Below are 25,544 nucleotides of genomic sequence, written 5' to 3' on the forward strand. Positions count from 1 at the left end.
GGAGGTGCGTGTGAATGCATCGTGCTGTTATGCTATGTCGTGTAGAAGATCGGCGACACGACCGGCGGCAGTCTCTCTGACAGTTGACAGCGAAATGACAGTCCGATGACGTCTGGCGACGCGCCGGTCTGACCAACCTCGCTCCGAGCCGCAGGCCAAACCCGAGCAGAGATGCAAGGCATCTGCGAGAACATTCGCACGGCGATCGAACACGGACGCACTGACATTATCAGATCACTCCTGGACGCGTGTATGTATTCCAAAGAGATGCTTCTCGAGCAATTCTCCCTTTTGCTACTTTAAATCTCACTCTAACTTTTCTCCAAGTCTGTATCAAACTATGCATTCAAGTTTCCTTAGATTCAAATTTTATTGCAAATTAAAGATTAGAATTTGAATAATTAGATAATTTTAATTTTAATCCGTTTTATTCTAATTAGTTAAATTCTAATTTCCAACTTACAATCTTTAATCTCTACTATGTAGTACTGATACTTTAGATTACTATAGATTAGGGAAAATAGATAAAAACGTTCTTTTGTTTCTTGTTGTTTATATTGTTATCCTTTTTCTGCTGCAGGTGAAAATGGTAATGCTACGGAGGGTATCACGAGAGACAAAATACTGAACCAACCAGTCTTGGAAGAAGGAACTTTCTTGTCATATGCTTCAAAGGTCTACTCTGTACTTTTCTAGAATTATTTCCAGCATTATGATTTTTTTTTAATTTTAGTATTTATTGTATTATTGCTTCTTATGTTTAGACCAATCAAGCAGACATTGTGAGAACTCTTCTGAATTGCGGCGCCGATCCAGCTGTGCAGAATGCAGATGGACATAATGCAGTAGATGTTGCTTCAAGTGATGCAATACGACGTATTTATATAGACGAAATGTTGAGGGCAACAGCTGCTTCTGAGTACGTAAATATCTCAGTGTTTAATTTTATGGTTCTTTTTCAGTTGTAAGTTATATAATGAATAAGTATATATCTGAAAAAATTATTCACACATATTTGAAACTGAAAAGCAGAATTTATTAGAATCAATTAGAAATTGTACTGGCAGAAAAGTAGTAGTATATATTTCTTTTCAAGCTTACAAGTTTGTATTGACAGACAAGTAAAAGATTTAAAAAACTTAAAATTATAAATATATATTTATATTTATATAAATATAAATAAATATAAATACATATTTATATGTATACACATATATATATATATATATATATATATATATATATATATATATATATACATATATTTTTTTTATTTTAAGTAACACAAATATACACTAGTTTAGCTACAAACATATTTATAGCTATCAATGCAACTTGGGATTAGTTTTAATAAATTCTACTTTTCCACTCCTAATGTAAATTCTTTTTAATCTCATTGATCAATATTATGGCATGTATCTGTTTACAGAATAGACAGAGTGGTACAGTTGCTGGATGCAGGATTAGATGTTAATTCGTGGGACTCACAGGATAGTAAAAACACACCATTGCATTGGGCAGCGTGTTATGGAAATAAAGACATTATCGCGTGTTTACTTGGTAATGTTTATTTATGCAGACTTGATGTGGCTGAAAACAACTTTTTATAATGTTAAATTATTCATGTAGATAAAGGAGCTGATGTGAACGCCGAGAATGATTGCGGTGCAACGCCTCTACACGAAGCAGTGAATCGTGGCGACATCGCTATCTGCCAGGAATTATTGCAGGCTGGCGCAAATCCTCTTATACGGGCTACCAAAGCGTAAGCAATTGATTGTACAAATATATTGTTCTGGCGTGTACAAAACAAACTATCAAATGGCAACATTTCGTTTTCAGAACATTTGCAGGAAAGACGCCGTATGAGCTATCTAGAAAGAAACAATCTCTACATTGTTTCCTTCAAAGATTTATATCGAATTTTATGTTAAACGAAAACGAAACTGTACATAGTGCCACTATGTCGTATCCAGATACAAACTATTGCCAAAAGGGTCTCACGTGCAATATGAGCCAACTGTCGGTTGAATCTAATAAGTCTTTGGATCCGACGTACGATGTGCCTTTGCGTGACGCAGGCAAAGAGAGTCCTAGCAAATCTATCGCCGATAAAGGAAGTATCTATAACTTGCTATGGCCGCAGCCAAAAGTTGTCAACGAACTGAAAAATTTTACGGCCCCATTTATAGCTGGAAAGGAGCTTTTTATATCAATAATACAGGTTATTTAAACGTACATTGATGCTTTCTTCTCAGACATTCAGAAAATCTTTTGAATTTTCATTTTATTAATCGAAAAAGAATTCTCTCAATTTTTATGACTATTTCTCATTGTGCGCACATATTTTTCAGGGCAGTGAATCTGTACATAAAATACTAGATGTTTGGGAGATCAGTAGAACTCATCTGCTAGAATTAGGTCACGATGTAAAGATCGGCGAGGTGCAACCTAGTTGTGGCAAACTGCTCAATGACAATACAATTGAATGCATCGTAAATAGGAATTTATTTAACATCGCAGATAGCTATCAATTGCATATTACACATAATTCCATCAAAGTGAGCGCTGGAAGTCTAGCGGGACTGCATTACGCGGTTTGCACATTCGTGCAAATTCTACGTCTGAGCAAAAATCAGAGTAGGTCGGAAGTGTGTGAGATAGAGCCTGTCTTCATTAAAGACGAACCGAGATTTGCGCATCGCGGTATATTGTTAGACATCTCGCCTAGAGGACGTGTACCGACTTTGGAATATCTTTTACAAATTATCGACCTACTCTCATCGTTTAAGATCTCGCATTTGCATCTCTATTCCAGGCTCGTACAAAATTGCGATTGGCAGCTTTGTTATTCTAAATCCGAGATGGTGACTCTAGACAGATATTGCAGGTACAATTACACGTTTATAGTTCTAAGAATTTACTATTTTCAAATAAAAAACTCGAGATTTTTTTATGCATCGGTGCTCCATTATTTTAATTTATTTTAATAACTTAAAAGCAATCTTTTTACATATTATATAATTTATATTTTGAATAAAAATTTTATGTAATATTTGGAAATTAATTTTTTTAGAGATCGCCATTTAGACATAGTTCCAACGTTGGACGTCGATTCTAATGTCAGCCAACATCATCTCATGCATATGTGGCCTATCTTTCAAGACTTGCTCGCAGTATTTCCTAGCTTAAATTATGTTCACGTAGGCCCGCGATTAACCACTTTATTAGTGCAAGCTGATAGCTTTGATTTGAGCGTATCCGTCAACGATACGCTCGAAACGGACATGTCGGAAGTATTCAAATCTTATTCGTGCCTTCAAGAACTCTGGCATATACTCAATTTGAGCTCGAACACGACTCTGCTTTTATGTTCCAACAGTTTGCATTCCAAATCCGAATTTCATAATATTCCTACTAACATCGTATTTGTTGAATATGGATTTCAGGTAATAGCTGATTTTCTTTTCTTGATTTTTTGATATATTTGCGAGGACAATTGTTTTAATAAAATTTGTGACATTTACTATATATATCCGGATGTGTTACAGGCCGATTATGATTTCTCCGAATGGACAGAGCCATTCAGATTAGCGGGCGGTAATGTTTTACCAAGCTCGGGCACAGCTAGTTACAATAGTCTGGCAGGATGTCCGGCGTCAACGTATGCGAACACAAGAAATGCGATAAAAACCTCTTTGGAGCAAAACTCAATCGGTATCGTTGTCGCACATTGGTCGGGCAGTCATCATCTTACACCTCATCCTTTCGCGTGGATCGGTTATTTAATAGCAGCCGGTTTAGCATGGAATCCAACAACGGAAATAGATTTAGGACCTGATGATAATTACGACATCCCTGAATTGTCTGCATCAATTAGGTAATAACCATTGCAAAATTTGCAATCTCGTGCGATTATTAAATATGTTTACGCTTACACTATGTTTAATAAAATTATTTCATTTTGTAGAGAAAGATTTATCACGAAATTATTGGATATACACGTGTTTCAAGATTCTGAATATAAAATCGGCAGTGCGATACTGGAATTGGGACGTTTAGACACGTTGGTGTTAACGTTGAGTAAAAATCAAGCGGTTAAAGATTTACAACAAATACCGGATAATCGCGGTTCCACATTATATAGACTGCTAACAGATCCGGACAACGTAAATTTGGAATATCTATCGGCCGATCTGTTCGCTGTAAGTACGCATGTTTAAATCTTCTAAATATATCTTAAAGATAAAATACTTGTTGAACAATAAGATAAAATATTTGGACATTAGCAAATTAATTTGTTATTACGCGTTCGTAGAAAATGACGAAGCAGATTAAACGAATATCCCATTCCTTGTACGAGGCAAACTTATCTTCCAAGTTTGCATCTATGGAGATACAGGAATTGCAATTAACATCCGATCTGATGCTGACGGCCTGTAAAATCGGCAGGACATTGATTGGAGTCGGTGTGAATCCGAATAGTAACATGGGACTCGCGGTCATTAATTTAGGAGTGTGTAATCTGCCGCCCACCTTTAGAACCGATGTAGCGAACAAGATGTTGGCTCATATAGAGCAGTATAAAGGTTCTTGGCTGCAAAGACATTTTCCGCAGGGACTTCAGGACTCCCTGCTAGTTTTGACTAGTGCGTTGCATAGGTTTGTGCCGGAGACATAATTTTTTTTTTCAACTTTTGTTTTTAATGAGCAAAATCTATAAAACGCAAATGTCTAAAAGACTTTTACAGGGCATCTCTTGAACTTTTGTGTTGTTCGAGAATTTAGTTGATAAAAGGCTTCAAATATACGCGGCAAATAAAACTCGTAATACATGCAGGATTCCAAGGATATATTTGAAGAAAGACTATCAAAAGCAATATGTACTTTTAGTCTAACATATTATCATGCTGATTACTATTATAGGATGAGGCCCAGTTGCGCACAGACCCGATCGGACACCACCAATCATCTTGACTTATCTAACCCAACCAACGCTATGATTGGTGGTGTCCAATCGGGTCTGTGCGCAACCGAGACACTCCCCTATTATACCTCTGCTATACTGTATTGTTTCTTAATATTCATAAATTTACAAAAATAATTTTGAAAGATACTCTATCGAGGAAATATAATTTTATGTTAAGAATTATATAAAAAGAATCAATATATAATTATATATAAATAGAATGTTTTATTAAATACAAAGACATTTATTACATTTATTGTCGTTATTAATTGCATAATAATTCTGTGAGAATCATGGCTAATATAACTGATCGCAAGTGATAATTAAATATATTATTTATTTTCATGGACGTACGTGCAAATGCAAAGTTCAAAAAATTCTCTTTTGCAATAAAGTAACATATTTTTTATAATATTAACAAATTAATAACTATAATATACAATATCTTATAAATAATATATATTATTACACAATAAATTATATCAATTTATTATAACAATTAATTATTATGAAGACTAACACTAAAGCTTTTTACATATACAATTCTTCCATATATACATATCGACGTTATTTAGTCTGAACTGATTTTTGAAGGCAGCGATATTTTACTTTATAAATTATTGTATTCATCACAATAATTTTTATTTTATTTCGTTGTACAGAATACTTTCTTACGAAATAATTTTGTATTTGATATTTAAAAAACTTTTTAATATTGCATAGAAAAATATTAGTTGAAATTGTTCAGGCATTATTTGCAGTTTGCTAACAAATTTAGAATTGAGCACAATCCTTGTCAATTAAAATTATTAAAAAATTATCCTTTTTAAAAAAATAATTTTTTAATAAATTATTTTTTAGTTTTTTAATCCAATTGACATAAGTGAAACATCAGTTTTCATTATCCAAGAGATAATGGTGAAACAGGGTATTACTTGATTATGAGTTGATGCTCATAATAGTGGAGGTCATGTGTATATTTTTACATATCTAGTTACATACGATGGGCAGTCATAATCAGTGCAACTTTTACAAATTGTTGTAAAAAAAAATGCAAAACATTGAACTGCTAAAGCTATGCTATCAAAGATTATTACACACAGAAATCATCTAGAAATATATATTAATCTATTTTTAACACCTTAGGTAAATTTGCAGGTAATTATATAATTGAATTATAAATCACGTATCTATGGATTTGTTCATTATCATGTAATTTCAGGAACCTTTTGTGCTGTTAATTTTACAATTAGAACATATCCTTGTATGTTGGATCATCACGTAATTTTTATTTTCAATGTAAATTATCTCATTTTGAAGAAAATGGACCAATAATTTTATAAAATTCTTCAATTAAATTGTACACAGTACTTTAAACGCATCCCAAAATAGAGAATCTGTAATATGTAATACGTTTCTTCATATGAAATCCCTGCTTAATCGTCATTTACGTTCGTTTGCCAACATAGCATCGCTACTTATAAGATTATTCCGTTTCTGTTCATTCCATCCACCCATCTCCAAATCTTGCTTATAAGCCATTTCTCTTTCGAGCGCTTGCAACCTATAAAACTCGTTGATCTCGAACTGATATTTGGGCGCTGTTATGCCGAAGAAATTGGCCAGACATTCGCCAACGTAATCGCAACCATCCAACATTTTAGAACTCAGGTATGTGGTTTGGTACCATGCCCATGGTAACCAATTCATATTTTTCTACAAAATAGTATGTATTATTTTGCATTTTTATTAAATAATAATTAATAATAAAAAATCTTATAGCAACAATGGGTTAACTCCTGTCTAAAATTTGTTCTTTTTAGCTGAATTTTTTGCATTGTTCTTTCCAATGTGAAAAGGAAAAAAAGGAGGGAGGGGGATGGTGCAAGAGGTGCAGCTATAACAAAAAGTTTCATAACAAAAAAAATGTAGATTAGCCCACTGTTGCAGTAAGATTTTTAATTACATATGTAATTTCAATTAATATGATTTATATAATTACAGTATCTATCTGTGACACAGTTTTATTATTCTTTGGTGTATCAACTTCATCTTCTGACGAATATTCTTCCATTACTCCATCCGAAAAGTGCAATATCCTCTTTGGTTTCTTGCCCAATTTGCGTTTGCACTACATATAAATATTTATTAAAATTATTAAAATAGTTTATAGTTTTTATAGAAAAAGCTCAATTGTAAAATTTATTTCATAATAAATCTTTCTAGCTGAACTTTTTGCATGATTTTTCCTCTTTTTCTCTCCATTGGGAAAAGTAAAGAAGGCAAGATAAATCATGCAAGTGCAGCTAAAAAAAAAAAATAGCCCTAATATTTCTGAATAATTAATATGCTAAATAGAAACTAAAGAAAAACACAAGTCAAGTCTATTATTTATCTTAAAAAGAATAATTGTTAAGAAAAATTCAAGATTCTTCAGACAAATATAAGATTTTATATTTTAAAATTCTCATTAAATTTTAATTAATAATTAAAATAAGGTTAAATTTTTAATAAAGATAATTTATAAATTTTAATCTTGTTTTAATTACATAATAAATCTAAAATTTTGTTGCGCAGATGTAAAATATTCAGTACTTTAGGGAGATCTCTCCATGTCTGATTAACTCGATTAGCTCCGACTGATATTAAATTTAAAAATAACTACAAAATTTAAAATTGTATTTTTCATGTCCGTTTCATACAAATTATAATTTATGTGAAATATAATAATTCAAATTTTTTAATTAAAATAAACTTTGGTTAGGAATGATTCATCAAGTTTTCACAGTTCACAAATTTACTTGGCTAATCAAGTTAATCGAAGTTGGCGAGGCCGGCTCTTTGTTTAGAATCAACAATGCGGAATGTGATGGTAAACAAACGTTAGTGCATTAACAGTTCCACATATTTTCCTACAAAACCCAGTAAGCTTTCCAGTAGAACTCCGAGTTTACTGCGAGAATCTATTTATGATAGATATAAATCTATTTATCCCGGACTTGAAACTTTCTAAAATAAACCCGGACGATCTGTCTAATCGTTGCTTGGATAACCAAGACAAAAGGTAACATGACATGAAACGTGCGTCTCACAGCAGCGTGCCACGGCGATTCTACCTGCGTCTCGGCGTCCGAATTCTCCTGGAGAACAACGTCACTCAGATCTCCGATATCTTCCCTGTCCAGTGCCATCGTCGGTTGTATCTTGCGATAAACGAAGCCTTTCGTACCGCAGTGCGCCTTAACGATCGTCGACAACGCGCCGAGCAAACTCCCCCTCGCTTGCCGTTCGCTGCGTTCGTCGCCCGAATGACTCATGCGAGATGAGCGGCGTCGTTGAGAGATTCGAGAGAAACGGCAGAGCATCGTGATTGGACGCGCCGCGCGCAATTCGGTGGTACTTTTGCCTGCAGCTGGGTGGGGTCTTATCACGATGTGCCGCTTTTTACATTCAAATATGCCATTCCGTAATCAGCCTTCGCGTGCTCCTACGAGGCCCCTTCCCTTTCTGACTCATCCCCCGACCCCTGTGCATTATGTGCATCGTGCATGCGCGGGGCTGAAATTGGCACGAATCACTACGACACACGGAGGTGAAGAAACACAGAACATGTAAGGCGAGTTTTTTTAATTCGTCGATTAATCAGTTGCATTGTGCGCAAATGCAGCTTTCAGAAAGCAATTAAGTTGCATCTGCGTATGATGCGATTGATCTATCGATGAATTAAAATACTTACCCATATATATGAACGACGTGGAATTTGTTTCTCTAACCGTCCAGAAATTCTTTCGTCTATCTTATCGAAAGAAAAACTCATATATTACAGATAAAAGTAATTTTTATCTTTTCGACCATCAAAATTTGTTCCGTTTTAAATGGAACGAATGTGCCTTTTGAATGGAATGGAAGATAAAGAAGAGATCCGATAAAGTAAAATTAAAAGGTCGAGAAAAAATTTGACTCAAGATCTACTGTGAAACGATGTTCTCTTTCGCAATTATTAGTTAAAAGTTAAATAATAAAGTTAAAAAATTAATAACTTAACGCAGTGAGGGGCAAGCGTCGAACAGTAGACTTCGTTGATTGGCTGCTGCTTGCCCAAATTCAACAGTGTTGGATTTTGAGCGAGCAGCAGCCAATCAACGCAGCCTAGGCCAGTTTGCTGCATGCAGTCTGTGTCTGTACAAGTCTACACTAGGCTTATGCAGGCTTGACTTTCGAGTGTGACTTTCGAGAAATACGATTATCGATTTAACACGCACTTTTCCAGATTGATAATATTGTCTTTCAAATAAGATTTGTCGGATAGATATTGTGTAAAATAATCAATAGGAATAAAACGTTCGATAAGATCGACCTCCCTTCTTCCCCGTCGAACGTAGCTTGCTCGCATTCCGAGTCCTGAGACACGTTTCTATTGGCGGATGCGGAGCGATCGCTCGACCTCGTGCAGGCCCTCGATTCCTCGATTCTGCCTGCGAGGGCTGCGAGTTGTCCGACGTCGAATGGCGGCAGCAAGGGACTGTTAACACACGACGGACGGTGGCTAACACCTCGGACCGTAGGCCGTCTCCGACCGTATTGAAAAAGTGAGGGAAACGCGCGGGGCACCTATTGAGCACCGAGAGGCTGGGGATGAGCTCGTGACGTGTCCTGAGGCCCAGGATCGATCGCGGACTTGTCACAACGTGCTTCCACACAGCTTCTCACGACGGAGCAGTGCACACGAAGAAGGGCGTCCGCGGTGTGTTAATTATGTGAGCAGGGGGAACTGCCTTACGCGGTACGGCCAAAGTGGGACGTATTCCTCGCGTCGCGTCATGTTCCATCACGAGTACGAGAAACGACTGTTGAAGCCTGTGTGCGGTGGCGATGCCACGACGGCGACGGGCACGACGGCGTTGCCCGGTGCCGTCGCCACTTATCTGCCCATCTACTCGCCCACGAAGACGTCGCCGTGCAACAACAGCTACGACCGCTTCATACCCACCCGTTCGGGTAACAATTGGCAGACCACGTTCTCCATGATCAGCGAGAATGGCCGGGGCGGTCTGGTGGCGAAGAAGACGCGGGAGAACGGCGAGGGCAGTCGCGACGGCATCGCGTATTCCTGCCTGCTGAAGAACGAACTGCTCGGGGCGAGCATAGAGGACGTGAAGGGACAATGCGAGGAGCGCAGAGTGCTGTCGCCGTTGGTCACCAAGAACCTCTTCAAGTACACTACACCCACCAAGGACCGGACTCTGTTGGATCAAAGTTCACCGTACTCCTTATCGCCTCTTAGTGCCAAGAGTCAAAAGCTGTTGAGATCACCCAGAAAGGCGACCAGAAAGATCTCGAGAATACCCTTCAAGGTTCTGGATGCTCCGGAGTTACAAGACGACTTCTACCTGAACCTGGTTGACTGGTCCTCCCAGAACGTTCTCAGCGTTGGCCTAGGAAGCTGTGTCTACCTGTGGTCGGCGTGTACCAGCCAAGTGACGAGACTGTGCGATCTGTCCAGCGACGGCAACAGCGTGACCTCCGTCGCCTGGAACGAGCGAGGCAATCTGGTGGCAGTAGGTACGCATATGGGCTACATACAGGTGTGGGATGTGGCGGTGAACAAGCAGGTGAGCAAACTACAGGGCCACAGCGCCCGTGTGGGAGCCTTGGCATGGAACGGGGAAGTACTCTCGTCCGGCAGCAGGGATCGATTGATACTGCAAAGGGACGTGAGGACGCCGTGCGTAGTCGGCGAACGGCGACTCGGCGCTCATCGACAGGAGGTGTGCGGTCTCAAATGGTCACCGGACAATCAGTACCTGGCGTCTGGCGGCAATGACAATCGGCTCTACGTGTGGAACTTACACTCCCTCTCACCCATCCAGACGTACACCGAGCACTTGGCGGCGGTGAAGGCGATCGCCTGGTCGCCTCATCATCACGGCTTGCTAGCATCCGGTGGCGGCACCGCCGACCGTTGCATCCGCTTCTGGAACACGTTGACCGGTCAACCGATGCAATGCGTTGACACTGGCTCGCAGGTCTGCAATCTGGCGTGGAGCAAGCATAGCTCCGAGCTAGTTAGTACGCACGGTTATTCGCAGAACCAGATTCTCGTGTGGAAGTACCCGAGCCTCACGCAGGTGGCCAAACTCACCGGACATTCGTACCGGGTGCTCTATCTGGCAATGTCACCAGACGGTGAGGCGATCGTCACTGGGGCGGGCGACGAGACTCTACGCTTCTGGAATGTATTTAGTAAAGCGCGTAGTCAGAAGGAGAATAAGTCCGTGTTGAATCTGTTTACGAGTATCCGATAAACAACCGATCAGACTGCACCGGTCATCGTAATAGAGCCTCGCGAAACGTCTTTTACTATGTATTTTGTACATACGCATACACACGTATCTATCATCAAGATTGATCAATAGAATATCCTAAAAAAATTATATATACACTTGTAGAAACATATATATATATATATATATATATATATATATATATATATATATATATATATGTATATATATATATAAAATTGTGCTAGAGATACTAGAAGAAACATTCTTAGAGAATTGTATAGAGATCAGAACTACGTGGTGTTCCAAACATATAGAATAAGTCCGCGGATTTTTCGCACAGTCTGCGAAATACTTTGAGTAATACTTGTGTGCAATACTCGTTGCTATTCTCCGGTAGAGAATATTTGCTTACAAGGAAATAAGGAACAAAAAATTATGTATACCGGAAACTATCGCTACGAGACACTATATTTTTTATGCACTTTATATACACTTATTTTTATATGTCGCTACACTACAGAATAGTAAATACTTGCACGGAGTGTCCCAGAAATCGCAAACTCAACAGCAAACCTGATGCAGATTTTTTTATCTCGATTATTAATCAAATAAGATTGAGTAATTTTTGAAATATATATTTTTAGATAATTTAGCGACAATATTTTTTTCTCAGCATTTGAAATTATTGTTTTACTCCAAGTTAAATATTTCATTTTTTTTTAATTAACGAGATAATTTGTTGCAAATGACGAGATTTTGCCCAAGAGAAATCTACTCCAGATTTGCCATAGGATCTCTAATTAAAATTAAGTCTTTCTAAGACACTCTGAGCAACGCGCTTGAGTATTTTTTATTTTATTTTGCATTGCGATAGCGATGTTAGAGCTCGCACAATTCATATCTTGCTGCATCTTTGATCGGCAGTTTACAGATCATGTATTGTACTATTTATAAATTTGTAATCATAGTTTTCTCTTTTCAAGAGTGTGTTTCCTGTAATCACTATATTTCCAGAACTTTTCGAAATAAATGCCCGCTTAGGGATTACAGATTGATCAGACTCTGAAAGAGAAAAAAAATTTATGAAATTCCAGGAAGGCTGGAAATTTCATATTTTTTTCTATTTGATATTATCCTAATGAGCTCTATTAGTCAACAATAAAAAAAAGAATTTGCTTCTACGCATATGCGAATCTTTTCCAGCGCATTCTTGTACGAGACTAATACTAGTTTATAATTCACGCAAATTGTACAAATTTAAGTTGAAACAATTAAGTTGAAAGTGACGTATCATCTACTAATCTAACTGCATCTACTAATTTATGTATAACAAGAAGAATATATATTTAATATATCGCATTGATATACTTTGCGTAATGTTATACGAAAAGAATTAATGTTACATGAACGTAAAAGAGATAGAAAATTGATGAGAGAAAATTGCGTATAGTTCGCAAACGTACACGCATATGTGTAATCTATTTTTTGCGATACCATATATATCGTACGTACGAGTACACGAGTGTATAAAAAAACTGAAATAAAAAGCTATATTGACAAACCGAGATTCTCAACGAGGGGCGATTATTTTGTTCACGAATCGTCCGCCAAATGACCGATGATTGTCAAGTAGTATTATACGTTATGCTCTAGTAATATGTATAAAATATTTTTATACGATCGCTATTATATCGTTAGGCGAAATGCGTACACGCCTATGACGCTTTGCTCGATTCACGCGCGGTGATCAACCAGGAAGACGCACCGGAAGTAAAAAAAAGGGAATGCAAATTGCAGCGTTACGGTCCTATATGTACGCTGCATTCTATATACGCCAAGATGTATCCGAGCTTCTTATAATAAGCTATAAATGGAAGTGTTTTCTTGCAGTTTCTACATCGTTCGATAATTCGTGTAATTAAAATGCGTAAAGAGACGCGGCCTCTCTCGCTGCGCATTGGCGCGAACATTACTGCGTCTCTTGATAAAGCAACATTTTTTTTTTATGATGGGAAATCCAAAAAGATATTGTAAACGATATCAATTCTATTATAGTTGTAATGCGTAAAAGAAAATACTGCGAAAATAGATAAATTAGACAAATTATACATCAGATATTGATAAAATTAGTGAAAATTATAAATTGTTATTTACAAATATAAAATGTAATTGCCTTCTATTACATGCTCAAATAAAAGAAAAGCGATAAAAAAGATAAATGAGATGATAAATGATTTATGTGTATATAGATCAAAGGCTACTAGTCATATTTAGTCAATAACCAGAACTTTTTAGATATTCATGGCATTTTTTTATGAATATTTTTCTTTTATAATGTACATACATAACATTTTTTCTTTTGAGATAATGTAATATTTCTATTTTTTCAAAAGAAGCATATTTTATAAAAATAAAAATAATACTTCACTTATTTATAAGTGAATGATGATGCTCCTATTTGTATCGTAAATTTAATATTCATTTATTATATCTTTTATTTTGATGTTTATAGAAATTGATATCGTTTACGTTCTTAACATACGTAAATTATTTGAATGTCTGTTAAATACAATGTCTTATTTCTTTAAAAAAAATTTTTTTTTTAGTAAAAATGTGTAAACTGAAGAGTACGTTGTGGAGATTTCTCACACATAACTACAAAAATGTTTAAATTTTTATTATTTCAAAAAACTTTCGTCATTAAATTTATGCTACATTACTATAGATGCAATATCTGTTGTCTTACATGCATCAATGTTTAAAAAATACTGAAGGTTTTATATCAAAATATGTAGTAATATTATTTTCGGCAAATTTTGCGCTATATAATATATAATATAATCAATTTTTTTCGATTTATGATCTTAATTGCGTGCAATGGTTTCGTAGATCTTTTATATCGTTTCTTATTTTATTATATTTGCGCGTCGCCGATCTTGAAATACAATCTTGCAATTATGATAATTATAAAATATCTCGTTCTTGCAAAGGAGATATTGTAAGATATTTAACACATCAATTTTGTTCATTAATTTGATGATTTAAAAGCGATTTCTATATTATATATACAATCCTATTTATACAATATATTAATTATAGTTTATATTTTTTGGGCAAAATTGAATTATGAAAAATTATCTATTAATGTATGGATATATACTTGCAAAATATAACTATACTTTCGAAGATTTGGCTATTATGTAACTGCCTACTGAGTCATGAATAAGTGTTAGAATAACATATTTAGTGAACTTTGAACTGTATTATGGGTTAAATAAAGTGATTCTGTTAAAAATGTCATTTTTATAGCTTTACCATGTATAAAAATTAATATAAATCTGTAATGATATATTTGCAAGTAGAGCAAGTAAAATAGATTCATTAATTTTTTATAAATCTTCAGATTAGAAAATTTTGCATACTTTACAAATATAGATATGAATTTTCAAAAGAAAAAAGAAAATTTTAAAATGATGCATTAATGTATTTATTACGAAAACTATACAATATTTTACACGAGTCAATCCTTTAATTATATTGATGCTGGTTAAAAATCTTATTTGTAACGTTAACGATTTCAATTTATGAAAACAAAATCTCAAGACAAGAAACAACTTCAATAATAAATCGCAGAATTTTCTAGCTTTTTTTGCTTGCATTTTATTAAAAATATTTATATTATATGTGTAGACGTTTAATATAAAAACTTGTATTTTTATCCTATGCACCCTATTTAAGTTTAATCTTGCTTTGATTTCTTTTTTTTCTTTTTCTTCTTCTCGCTCGAAACTGGTTCCTCTACTTCTTCAACAGATACTGTCGTTTGTTGCATCTCCTCACTTTCTTTTTCTTTCTTCTTCTTCTTCTTCTTCTTTTTCTCTGCAAATGGAAATTATAAGATATTACTCAGACAGCTGTTCGATTATTACAAAATTGCATAATTTAATAGAATAAAAATCTGCTTACAATTAGACATCAATTAGACAAGCCTCTATCAGTGCATCAAAATTTTATTAACTAACTAGAATGTATTTAATTACAATTTTGAAATTGTAGAAATCTAGATACTTAAAAAAGATCTTTGAACGTCCTCAATTACAAAAGAGGTTCAAATATTTTTAAATATACTTTTATATTTCTTTTAAAAAAATCTAGATTCTGGAATATCTACAAGTTTACATTTTTTGTGACAGTTTAAATCATTGTTCAATTAAATTAAAATATTTAATGATAAAATGTGAAAATTGAGAATCAGTTATTTATTCTTTACTCCATCAAATCCAAATCTTTTACCTTCACTCGTTCCAGCTTCAAGTGAAACATCCGCGTCAAATGTTTCTTCAGCTTTCACAGATACTGCCTCCTCAGTTTCACTCGATTCTTTCTTTTTCTTTTTTTTCTTCTTTGATACGATATCTGAATCCACTTCAGTTTGTGCTTCTTGTGTACCAGAAGTCTCGCCCATGTCTTCTGTGTTAGGTTCTATGCTGTGCTTTTTCTTTTTTTTCTTCGGCACAGCATCCGATTCCGTTTTCATTTTTATCTCTTCTTGATCTCCAGAAGTTTCTGTTGTGTCTTCTGCTTTTATTTCTAGACGTTTCTTTTTTTTCTTCGAAATGACATCTGATTCCGTTTTTATTTGTACACCAGAACATTCTCCTTGTTCTATCTTAAATTCTGCTTTTATATTAGATTCTGTTAGACTATGTTTTTTCTTTTTCTTCGGCACAGCACCCGTTTCTGCTTCCTCCTCGACTTGCACTTCTTCCTCTTTAACTTCCGTCTGTTCATGATTTGTGCTGTGTTTCTTTTTCTTTTTCTTAGGTATGTCTTCACTTTCCTTTGTGTCTCCTTCCTTAATTTCTTCAATTAAAACCCTCTTCTGAGTCGAAGTCGATGGAGTGGGCAGAGTTGAATCTACAGATGTGGAATATTGCTTGTATTCGTTTTTGCTGTGATATTTCTCAAACGTAGTCTTCGCTCTGGCGGTGCCACTTATTCGTTTTATATTTCCCGATTCGAGTAACTTTAGTCGCCTCTCCAGCTTCTCTCTGTGCTCTATGCCAAGGTTGGTAACGAGAGTGGGGTCCTCCGTGCTATCTCTTAATGCATCAAACCTCGTCGCCAGAGAGGCTTTCGCTGCCAGCATCCTGGATATCTTGCCCTTGTTTTTGATTGAAGACTGACCAACAAGCTGAGAGTGATAGATTAAACCATACTTGGGCGTGTTCTTATTCGCTTTGAGAGCGCGGAACAGTGCCTTCTCTGCACCGAGAATCTGTAAGGTAGACGCCGGATGTTTGGCGAGATTGTGCAGAGAGCCGGCCTTGGATATCAAACGTGCACCGATCAGATCGCCGACAAGGATTGACAGATTTGGCGCCAGCGTCATCATTCTACTTTTTAGATAATCGTTCAACTCGGATCGGTACTTGTGCAGCTCGAGTATCTCAGTGCACAGATCGAGCATGAGAGAGACGTCGTCCTCAGAGATCTCCGAGCCCATCGAGGTTTCTGCAGCCTGTCTCACCTGCTTTTCGATATCCTCCGTTAGAATATCAGACAGATCGCATCTCTCGATTTGTTCCCGCTGACCAATGATCTGCATAGTTTTTATGTATGTAAAATTGTCAGTCACAATCTTACTCAGCTCGGGAAAGTGCCAGCCGTACCATTCACGCGCCCGCATTATGTAGTTGTTCAGTTCCTTGTCCAGATCATCTAGCAAGGATACTCCCTGAATTACCATAGTATCAATCTTATCGGGTGAGAACTTCAGCTTGTATCTGGAAAGACTGTGCGCCAGGCCCAACGCCATGGCTGACATCTCCTTCTTGGTCACCCCAGTAATGAGGCTATCCATTTGGCTTCTGATGCATCTCATCAACTCCTGCACTGCAGTATTGCTTATGCATGACAAGGACAGCTTCTCTTTGATGGCACATCCTAATTTGGCATCGGCGACTGCTAGTTGTTCATGGGCCTCCTTGCAACAGCTCTTGAGCGTTTTCTTCAAGGACTTGGATAGCTTGCCTTCCACAAGCGCTGTGGTAGCGGCTAATGCTTCAGTGGTATCCTCAAACTTGTGAAAATATGTCAACTTAAGTCTGCAAGGTAGAAAGTACGTGAGGGCAGTCAATAAATGGCAGTACACTCGAATAAAGGAAATAATGGCTCCTGAAAGAAAAACTTACATTTTACTGGCGGTTTCAGGTTGTTCAAAATCCTGATACAGATTCTCCGATTTTGCGATTTTGTTCTCGTCCAATACCTACAAATGAATTGTTATTTAAGCCATAGATTTATAATCTCATAATATTATCTTTGGGCAATCTTGCTCCGTGCGCGATGTGCGCAACGGAAAATAAAACGAGGTTGACACGTGTGCGATCGCTAAGGTTAGGAGGTTTCGTACTTCCGACAAACTTCAGGCATACCTTGAAGATCGCGTAGCCCGCTGACGTCTCGAATAGCACCAACATGATCGCTGCGTTATTTTCGCAACTCAAATTTCAAGACGATCGGTTTCATACAGTTTTTAGATCAACGAACAAACATTCAACCACGCTAAATTCCACGCCGGAACGATAGAAATGGATCTTGGCGGCTCGACATGTGTTGGCGTGTGTTCTCAAGAATTCACAATTTACACCGTATCCGGTTTGACGTCCAATCCGGTGTCCGATGCCTCTACGCATCGCGTACCAATGATCCAATGGGAAACGTTATTTTTCTTCCACTCTATAGTAGGTCTGTTCTTTTTAGTTGCTCTGGCTGCACTAGTTCAGCTAAAAAGAACAAATCTTTTTTTGTCGAACATGGCGTAGAAGAGAAGGGTAGTGTTTATCGTCTTGGGATTTAAAGTCAGTTGCTCCAAAAGAGATTAATTACGTAATCTTGATTTAACAAATAACAGCCACATTTTCACAGTGTACGTGACAATAAATATTTCTTAATAATATCGCGAATTATTTTTTTGCTTCATAGTTTTAATCTTAGGACCTACGCTTTGTTTAGATATAATCTATAGCAATTAACCTCTACTATAACTAAAGACATGTAATTAAAAGTAGAGTGTGATCATTGAGGAGCATATTGCTATAAAATTTGTTATTATTATCAAAACGTGAATAGAAACGAAATTTATTCTTATAACTATTGTATCAGTGGTGGAATTTTTGTATCGGTATGCAATGTAAATGTTTTGCACGATTGTGATGTTAACTAGAAGATAGCAAAGAAATGAATAATTGTTCTTGTCAACCAATTAATAATTATTCTTAAATTTATATACAAAGTATCCTAAAATTTGCGAACCAAAATACTAGTAAAAATAGCAAGAAGGTTCTTAATAAAATAAAGTTATTTATTATTTGTAAATTTTGATTTCAAATGGTAGTAGTTAAAAGTTTTGGAAGTATGAAGCCTTAATGCACTCAATCACAGATTATCTGTTGTGTGAATAATAAAATCATATGCATGGTTCATGAACAGGTGATCATCTAAATGTGATTTGCAATTAACTAGAGAGAGCTTTGAGTTTTCTTATATTTTAGAAACTATTGCTTAAAATAAAAGTTATAAATAATTTTTTAACTTTATATTTAAGAATTTTCTTGCTGTAATATTTTGTTTTGCTAATTTTCTACACTTTGTGTAATATAATTAAACAAAGTAATAAATACTTGAGTCATTATCGTGATAATTGATTATATTTTTTCTCTTCCAAGGTAATTACTTGAGATATATGTATATGAATTATATTTTCCACAGATGGGAGGTCATGGACACCATGAACCACCGTACAAAATACCCAGCCCTGACATTTATAAGGTGGAAGATGTCCCAGAACTGAAACGTGTCCAAGAAGAGTTGGCCAAGAGAGGACTGAGGGATCCCTGGCTCAGAAATCATGTATGGCGCTACAAAAGGACCAACACACCTGCGATGCGCGCCCTAATAACTTTAACCAGAGGCTGGCGAATTGGTGTACCGGCGTTCCTGATAACCATAGCTGTTGAACAATATTTTGGAATCGACTACTCAGGTCATGGACATCACGGGGATGGCCATCATGGGGACGGTCATTAATGCTCGTTTTAGTTATTAACGTGGCAAGAAAAAGTAAGAAATAGTAGAGTGTAAAAGGTATCCAAATAAGCTATGAAAATAAATTATAAAAGTAATAATTATAATGTATCAATTTCAATATCTGTTTTAATTACTGTTATTCATTTATTTTTTATGGTTACATTAGGAATCTCTTATCCAATAACGATTTGTTGCAAACATTTCTTTTAACATTGCATTTAATGATTATTAAGAAGAATTGCGATATGATAACCGTCGCTATACAGGCGAAAGTATAAGAGTTATATAACGTCAAAAAGAAGGCGAATACGGTAATCTCGAAGGTCATCAGTAACCATTCGTTTCCGTGAAGAACTACTTTGTTGAAAGAATAACTGTTATCTGCAAAAATAAAAATTAGATTCATTAAACCGACGAAATGCCTACGTTAATATTTTATTATTAAAAGACTTGGCAGTTTTGCAATACCAATGTAGAAGACGGATTTGTCTTTGGCATCAATGAAAAAAATATCCCATAGCTTCTCTAATATGTGCTGTTCCTTGATTATGTAATCTTCATTTTCCGAGCTATGATCCAGGAACTGCATTAAAAAAAGTCTAACTTTTGACCTGGTTTCAAATAATTGTTTCCAATTTCTAGGTGTGTCATTTTCTTTCAAAATTCCTATGCTTCCCTGTGTAAATTATATTGCAAAATGTATAATAGTTATTTTCAAAATGTATACTCTTTTTTTAATAATAGGTTTTCTCTTTTAGACACATGAAGATAAACGAAATATTGTTAACAATGCTTCTTCATGAACAATTTTGTACATACATTGTTCCTTTGCCTCATGAGTTCGTCATATAACGATTTGAACGATTCGGTCAACGATAATATAAAAGTCTGGTCGGTCGTGCCGGGTACCAGACCTCTGTGCGCACACAAATCATCTTCTTCCTTTTTCAGGTCGTTTATCAGAGTAGGAAGATCAGTGTCCGCAAATCCATGTACCGATCTATCAAGCAACAAAATTACATCCTTCATCTTACATCTTTCATCTTACGAAAGACACGTTTAAATTACCTTCCATGGATATAAAAGCCATAATAATTGTGCGCCAAGATGAACACGCTGATGTTTGCGATCGAGCATAGATCTACAAACTTGTGTAGTCTGTTTCTAATATATCTCTCGTAAAATATAAAGCGGATCAACCATTGCGCGAGATACACGATTATGTACACGAACGTACAAATCGCGAACTGCAGCGTAAAATTGTTCTCCGCTTGGGGAGATCTGCCCGCGGCAGTCGATTCTGGTATTGTCAGCATCCACGATTCCAAATTGAATATCTAAAAATGATATGGAAATAATTATTCGATCTTTTTGCGCTGTAAATGAAATTGAATTTTCTTTTTTTTTTTTGTCGTGACTGACCTGCAAGACACACAGAGTGTAAATCGATTGCAATGTTATATTTATCCTTCTTCTGGTTTGCAGTTTACACCACTCGTTCGCGATGTAATAAGTTCTCCAAACGCTGATCGGGAAATCATGCGTATGCCCACGCTCGGTCGTGTCTTGCAAAGGCGATCTCGCAATCGAACAGACAGAAGAGAAATCCGGCGAGTATTTTTCGATTGAAGAAGACTTTGACATTTCACTGGGGCTTGCATTCCTGTTCGTATTCCTCCTCTTTCGCTTGGACGCGATGATGTCCGACGTTATTCTCGAAGATTTATTCTCACCCTTCGGAAATCTGTTGGAATACAATTTCCGTAAAGAAGTATGCGGGGAGTCGTACTTCGGTTGATCGTGTATCGTCCTCGGTTGTTCCCAATCGATGAAGAACACGCTCAAACCCCAATGCTGATAGATGAACCCTATCATTTCTGCAATCTAAGTTAAAGTAACATTAAAACATTATTATTAAAATTTTTAATGAAGAATAAAGGTTTTTGAAATTGAAATAAATACAAATTTAAAAATATGGCTAATAAGAATGTAGCACGGGCGTGATGCACAATTTTATTTGATAAAATAACGCAATAATTATATATAAAATATTGTGTATTGTATATATATATATATAACTATTTTATTAAATAAAATTGCTTACTGTCGTTCCTGCTAGACTCTTATTAGCCCTATTTAAAAATTTGTATTTAATATTAAGATGCTATGGATTTCATGCGGCATTAAAATCATTAACGTGTTTCTATTAATTTCAGATAAAGTTTAGATACAACGTCGTGTTTGTATAGCTTTACTTACTTTAAAGCTAAATGCTACGATAATATACGTTCGGATATTTCCTTCGCTATCTTCATCGGGAAGAAGAACATACGGCACAGTTTGACCTTTGTAAAAGATGAAGAGATACACGCACGTACTGATGCACACAAATGTGATTGCGTTCCCAACTGCACCCATGGCGTAGATCAGAAACCACAGTAAAACAGCTACGCTGAGATTGCTGTTGTAATTGCGTTTATAATAACTCCATGCCTTGATAATGGAAAATATCAATGCCATTCCAGTAAACACTCCGATAGTTATCTAAAATATTTATGTATATATATATTTTTTCAGATATTTAAAAAAAAATTAGAATACTATCGTACGAATTTTTACCTGAATATTATAATCTATATCGTTATCTTTCAATACAAATGCGACTTTATAATCTATTGTGACGTCGGAGTTGTCGAGGAGATTTTGATACCTCAGCTCGTCGTATTCCACGATCAGAATGGGCGCGAAAATCTTGCCGTGAGCTTGTCCATTCTGAACGTTCACTCTGAAAGTAGAATTATCGTCGATTTTGCCCGCCGAAAAATTTCTAACGAGAACTTCGAGGGACTTACAAAATAGTCAGAGATTTCATATAACGAAGCGTGGATAGCGTCGACGCTTTCATGAATCCGTTTTTCGTAAACGCAGATAACGCTTTGAAACCGCTTATATTGTCGACTAGAAAGAATTTTCGCACCAGTTGCTGACCCGAAATTTCTTTAATATTCTACACAGAGTGAGGAAATATATTAATAATATAAATTTTTTTATTGTTGCTACAATTATCGAAATCTTACCTGATCTGGTGACTTAACGATTATGGGTAACGCATGTATAAATGATTTATTGTCCTCTCTGAATGTTAAGTAAGGAGACAGCAATTCTATTTGTGTATTGAACAATTCAGCAGCGGTGGTTTTACACCTTTTGTTGAAATTTACGCCGAACCTCACGTTTCTTAAAAATTGGCATGGCAGCGTAGGTCTGCCGATGGACAAAAATTTGCCGTTTAATGCAAATCTCGCGATCGTGAAATCGAGGAAAGTATTCTAAAAATATATACATATTATTTTGTTTGCATTTTAATATATTTGTGTATTCATGTAAATTTACGTCTTTTCAAGATAATTGATAAATAAGAGAGTTTTGAACGAGAATATGTATCAACGAGGAATAATACGAGTGAAATCGCATTCTAATTTCGCGCTCTCCAAGAGATTAGGAAGAGGTGAACCAATTTGACAATTTGAATTTCGTGGCTAACTCTTCACGTTATTAAAACAGCACGATACATGAGAAGTAAAATAAATTCTTTTACATTATTACCAGTATTTTATGAAATAAGTTTAGAATCCAAAATAAAAAAGAAATATATGTGTTACACAAATATAGATATCGTTTAAGCTTTATATATAAATTTCATTTATAATAAACTAAAGATGTTCGAAATTTATATACCTTTTTCCTATTTCAAGTTTTAAGTTTAAAAACTTAAACTGAACTTCGAACATTAAACTTAAATTCTCTCTCACAAACACTTTCACTAAAAAATATTGATATATAATTATAAGAATAATATAAATATAATTGATATAAGCAAGAATAGATAAATGTGACGATAAGTATAAGAAACATTTGCATTTATAAAAATAATAATTTTGTGATAATACTCTAATGTCTATAATGATCCTATACCGTACATTGTCTCCTTTTCTGAGGCTGTATCTTTCAGATATCCTCGTGTTGTTCATCACCGCTGCTGCATCTTGTCTATTGTAAAACAACCATACGGGTGCCATGGGCGTGTGCATAAAAAACATACAAGCTACACCGTCGCTGTAAAGGGTCAGGACGCAAATGTTTGACAAATGCTCGCACGCCATCCTGTCTTTCATCTGAAAACCATTAATCACAGGATCTTCATGTGCCATCGTACAATCATCATTAATTTAATAAGCCACTGTGATTATTATTGCTCCTCTCGCGCTTTCGAGGAGGGTACCTTGCAGAGGTGCACCGCGACTTGCAGCTCGCTTCTCAGATAATAACTGTCGACGTTTCCGCTGCGGAACTTCATCAGGTACGTGCCCCTGATGTCCGGCCAGTCGGCGACGTCGTCTTTGTGCACACAATAATTCCGTAGTCTCACGTGCGTCGTGCTTGGGCACATGCAATTAACGTGACCATTGTATTCGCCACACGGCAAGCATTTCGAGCAATCGGGAGACGGATACGTGCCCTCGATGCAGGTTACGCAGAGCACAGTATCCAGCAGTGCACCATTTACATTTCTGTCCACTGCGAGAAAGAATAAGAAATTTGTTTAATAAATTTTTTATTAAACAATTAATCTATTCTTTTCTTTTTCTGAAATTTATAAACTTTGTCTCCAATTTAATCGTAGAAATTTTCTAAATTAACGGTCTAGTTAAGAATATTCGTTAATTAAGATTACGTCTTATTTGATTCGAAGAGCATTTGCATGTTGCATTCGGGCGCAGGATGCAATCCTTTCCATCGACGGTCGCGGTCATGTTGGGACCGCAAGCGGCGCAGAGCGGGCTACCGTTCTCGAAACCGATCGTCCTGCTGACCTCGTCGCACCGACACCGGAGATCTGCGAGGAACACACGTTGAGAGTAATCGAAACAGATCGAAGTAGCCGAGGAATAAAGTCAAACATTGAACCCACGGTCCACGGCCGGCACGAGATTCCGGCTGGCGTTGCATCGCGAGCAGGAGAGGAACACTGCGTCGAAGTGTTCGTCGTATTTGCACGCATCCGGATCCCAGTACTCGAGCACCTCATTGTTGTTCGCGTGGAACGCACTCGCGAGGGTCGCAAAAGAAATTGCAATCAGCGTCAGGCAACAATCGCGACCGCCTCGGGCGCAATTCATATTTGTTGTGCCGTCGTGTCCCGACGAAGTTGCCATGCCGACGACGGGTGCTGGCGGCGGGCCATCCGGTGTCTAGCCATACTGGTATACGTTGATTTTATCGTGAATTTTCGTACCTACAGTGATTCCAGAGGAGCCTTCAAGCCGTCCAAAATTATTTTAATATTATTTTGCATTTTTTAATAATTTTTTGTTCAAATAGTTCTTACAACTTAAAATTAAAAAAAAAGACACATAACATATTGGATAAAGTTATCTCTTATGGGATAGGCTTCTAATATGTGTTTCTGTGAAACTAATAAGCGCATTTGATACTATCACGAATTTATTACTTTTGAAGTGAAATCTGCTAGAGAACACGCATGTCTGAAAGGCGAATATTGAACGTCTTAGACATGTTTAATAGACGTCTTTATATATCTTTTCAGACGTCTGGAGAATGTCTTCTTTTAAAATCAAATTTGATGAAGATTAGATTGAATAACTATGAAATTACAAGGCGTGGTAGCTTTGTAACAGAGTTATTCAGGGTACTCAAGAAATATCAGTACTTAAAAAGTTCAAGTTTTGTATTTTGTGGCTATTTCATTTCATAATAAGTGTATAAGATTGATGTATTTGTGATTGACTCCTAGTCTTGTTGTTAGATTATTTGTATTTTGAAATGACACAGTTATTTCAAATACAATCGTCGAAAAATTATATAATTATTATATATAATTAAAATTAAAATTTGCCATTCTCCTTACTTTTATGTAATACAAGCATTTCATACGCAATAAAAAAATTTTACATACACTAAAGTATAGCTATTATCGATTGCTAACTTTTGACGATAAAACTTAAATATATTTCCCATAATTTTCACATGAAAATAGAAGTCAATCTTACAAATTAAATAAATAACATTAAAAAAAGTATCTCATAACAAGCGACTTCCCTAAGCGCGAAGTTATTTAATATTAAGTAAAAAATATTTTAATTATTATAACATAATATTAAATAATATTATGAAAT

At 35.9% G+C, this 25,544-nt stretch overlaps 6 protein-coding genes across 8 annotated transcripts; 3 read left to right on the forward strand and 3 right to left on the reverse strand.

Annotated features, from left to right (window-relative positions):
- Positions 1 to 9: 9 nt before the first annotated feature.
- Positions 10 to 4,968, forward strand: LOC105204076. 2 transcript variants are annotated; one of them, XM_026134834.2, is made up of 11 exons: positions 10 to 250; positions 581 to 684; positions 765 to 919; positions 1,430 to 1,560; positions 1,630 to 1,765; positions 1,843 to 2,224; positions 2,355 to 2,890; positions 3,077 to 3,449; positions 3,552 to 3,880; positions 3,971 to 4,205; positions 4,319 to 4,968. In XM_026134834.2, the coding sequence occupies exons 1-11, from the start codon at positions 172 to 174 to the stop codon at positions 4,679 to 4,681; spliced, it is 2,823 nt and encodes a 940-aa protein (XP_025990619.1). In that variant the 5' UTR covers positions 10 to 171; the 3' UTR covers positions 4,682 to 4,968. The 2 variants fall into 2 exon arrangements, with proteins under 2 accessions (XP_025990619.1, XP_025990620.1); XM_026134835.2 differs by having other exon boundaries at positions 581 to 675.
- Positions 4,969 to 5,174: 206 nt separating this feature from the next.
- LOC105204080 (protein FAM177A1) lies at positions 5,175 to 8,481 on the reverse strand. The gene is made up of 3 exons (XM_011173122.3): positions 8,086 to 8,481; positions 6,972 to 7,100; positions 5,175 to 6,685 (listed from the first exon to the last, which is right to left on the reverse strand). Exons 1-3 carry the CDS (start codon positions 8,332 to 8,334, stop codon positions 6,413 to 6,415), a joined length of 651 nt encoding a protein of 216 aa, XP_011171424.3. The 5' UTR covers positions 8,335 to 8,481; the 3' UTR covers positions 5,175 to 6,412.
- A 920-nt stretch (positions 8,482 to 9,401) lies between these two features.
- LOC105198917 (fizzy-related protein homolog) lies at positions 9,402 to 14,543 on the forward strand. Its single transcript, XM_011165773.3, has one exon. The coding sequence runs from the start codon at positions 9,790 to 9,792 to the stop codon at positions 11,272 to 11,274; it is 1,485 nt and encodes a 494-aa protein (XP_011164075.1). The 5' UTR covers positions 9,402 to 9,789; the 3' UTR covers positions 11,275 to 14,543.
- Positions 14,544 to 14,719: 176 nt separating this feature from the next.
- Positions 14,720 to 17,906, reverse strand: LOC105204122 (nucleolar protein 58). The gene is made up of 4 exons (XM_026134792.2): positions 17,694 to 17,906; positions 17,451 to 17,527; positions 15,550 to 17,363; positions 14,720 to 15,135 (listed from the first exon to the last, which is right to left on the reverse strand). The coding sequence occupies exons 1-4, from the start codon at positions 17,736 to 17,738 to the stop codon at positions 14,996 to 14,998; spliced, it is 2,076 nt and encodes a 691-aa protein (XP_025990577.1). The 5' UTR covers positions 17,739 to 17,906; the 3' UTR covers positions 14,720 to 14,995.
- Positions 17,907 to 18,016: 110 nt separating this feature from the next.
- Positions 18,017 to 19,761, forward strand: LOC105204081 (NADH dehydrogenase [ubiquinone] 1 beta subcomplex subunit 3). Of its 2 annotated transcripts, none has more exons than XM_039450793.1 (2): positions 18,017 to 18,119; positions 19,030 to 19,761. In XM_039450793.1, the coding sequence occupies exon 2, from the start codon at positions 19,030 to 19,032 to the stop codon at positions 19,345 to 19,347; it is 318 nt and encodes a 105-aa protein (XP_039306727.1). In that variant the 5' UTR covers positions 18,017 to 18,119; the 3' UTR covers positions 19,348 to 19,761. The 2 variants fall into 2 exon arrangements, with proteins under 2 accessions (XP_039306727.1, XP_011171425.1); XM_011173123.3 differs by having other exon boundaries at positions 18,033 to 18,187.
- Positions 19,456 to 25,481, reverse strand: LOC105204123 (meckelin). The gene is made up of 13 exons (XM_026134790.2): positions 24,320 to 25,481; positions 24,083 to 24,244; positions 23,630 to 23,925; positions 23,328 to 23,522; positions 22,425 to 22,676; positions 22,200 to 22,354; positions 21,967 to 22,132; positions 21,607 to 21,891; positions 20,770 to 21,231; positions 20,416 to 20,684; positions 20,167 to 20,347; positions 19,816 to 20,023; positions 19,456 to 19,728 (listed from the first exon to the last, which is right to left on the reverse strand). The coding sequence occupies exons 1-13, from the start codon at positions 24,561 to 24,563 to the stop codon at positions 19,505 to 19,507; spliced, it is 3,099 nt and encodes a 1,032-aa protein (XP_025990575.1). The 5' UTR covers positions 24,564 to 25,481; the 3' UTR covers positions 19,456 to 19,504.
- Between the last annotated feature and the right edge of the window lie 63 nt (positions 25,482 to 25,544).

Source organism: Solenopsis invicta, chromosome 6 (assembly GCF_016802725.1).
Source record: "Solenopsis invicta isolate M01_SB chromosome 6, UNIL_Sinv_3.0, whole genome shotgun sequence".
NCBI lineage: Eukaryota > Metazoa > Arthropoda > Insecta > Hymenoptera > Formicidae > Solenopsis > Solenopsis invicta.

Excerpts from the sequence above, each read along its gene's own strand:
- LOC105204076 (XM_026134834.2), top strand. The coding sequence starts at position 172 with ATGCAAGGCATCTGCGAGAACATTCGCACGGCGATCGAACACGGACGC. Across the intron at positions 2,225-2,354 it reads TTTTTATATCAATAATACAG|GGCAGTGAATCTGTACATAA; the intron begins GTTATTTAAACG and ends CATATTTTTCAG. Across the intron at positions 3,450-3,551 it reads TTGTTGAATATGGATTTCAG|GCCGATTATGATTTCTCCGA; the intron begins GTAATAGCTGAT and ends GATGTGTTACAG.
- LOC105204080 (XM_011173122.3), bottom strand. The coding sequence starts at position 8,334 with ATGCTCTGCCGTTTCTCTCGAATCTCTCAACGACGCCGCTCATCTCGC. Across the intron at positions 7,101-8,085 it reads ATTCGGACGCCGAGACGCAG|TGCAAACGCAAATTGGGCAA; the intron begins GTAGAATCGCCG and ends ATTTATATGTAG. Across the intron at positions 6,686-6,971 it reads CTGTGTCACAGATAGATACT|AAAAATATGAATTGGTTACC; the intron begins GTAATTATATAA and ends ACTATTTTGTAG.
- LOC105198917 (XM_011165773.3), top strand. The coding sequence starts at position 9,790 with ATGTTCCATCACGAGTACGAGAAACGACTGTTGAAGCCTGTGTGCGGT.
- LOC105204122 (XM_026134792.2), bottom strand. The coding sequence starts at position 17,738 with ATGTTGGTGCTATTCGAGACGTCAGCGGGCTACGCGATCTTCAAG. Across the intron at positions 17,364-17,450 it reads CCTGAAACCGCCAGTAAAAT|ACTTAAGTTGACATATTTTC; the intron begins GTAAGTTTTTCT and ends TCTACCTTGCAG. Across the intron at positions 15,136-15,549 it reads TGAAGCTGGAACGAGTGAAG|AGAAAAAGAAGAAGAAGAAG; the intron begins GTAAAAGATTTG and ends TTCCATTTGCAG.
- LOC105204081 (XM_039450793.1), top strand. The coding sequence starts at position 19,030 with ATGGGAGGTCATGGACACCATGAACCACCGTACAAAATACCCAGCCCT.
- LOC105204123 (XM_026134790.2), bottom strand. The coding sequence starts at position 24,563 with ATGGCAACTTCGTCGGGACACGACGGCACAACAAATATGAATTGCGCC. Across the intron at positions 24,245-24,319 it reads TCTCGTGCCGGCCGTGGACC|ATCTCCGGTGTCGGTGCGAC; the intron begins GTGGGTTCAATG and ends TGTTCCTCGCAG. Across the intron at positions 22,677-23,327 it reads GCCTCAGAAAAGGAGACAAT|AATACTTTCCTCGATTTCAC; the intron begins GTACGGTATAGG and ends ATATATTTTTAG.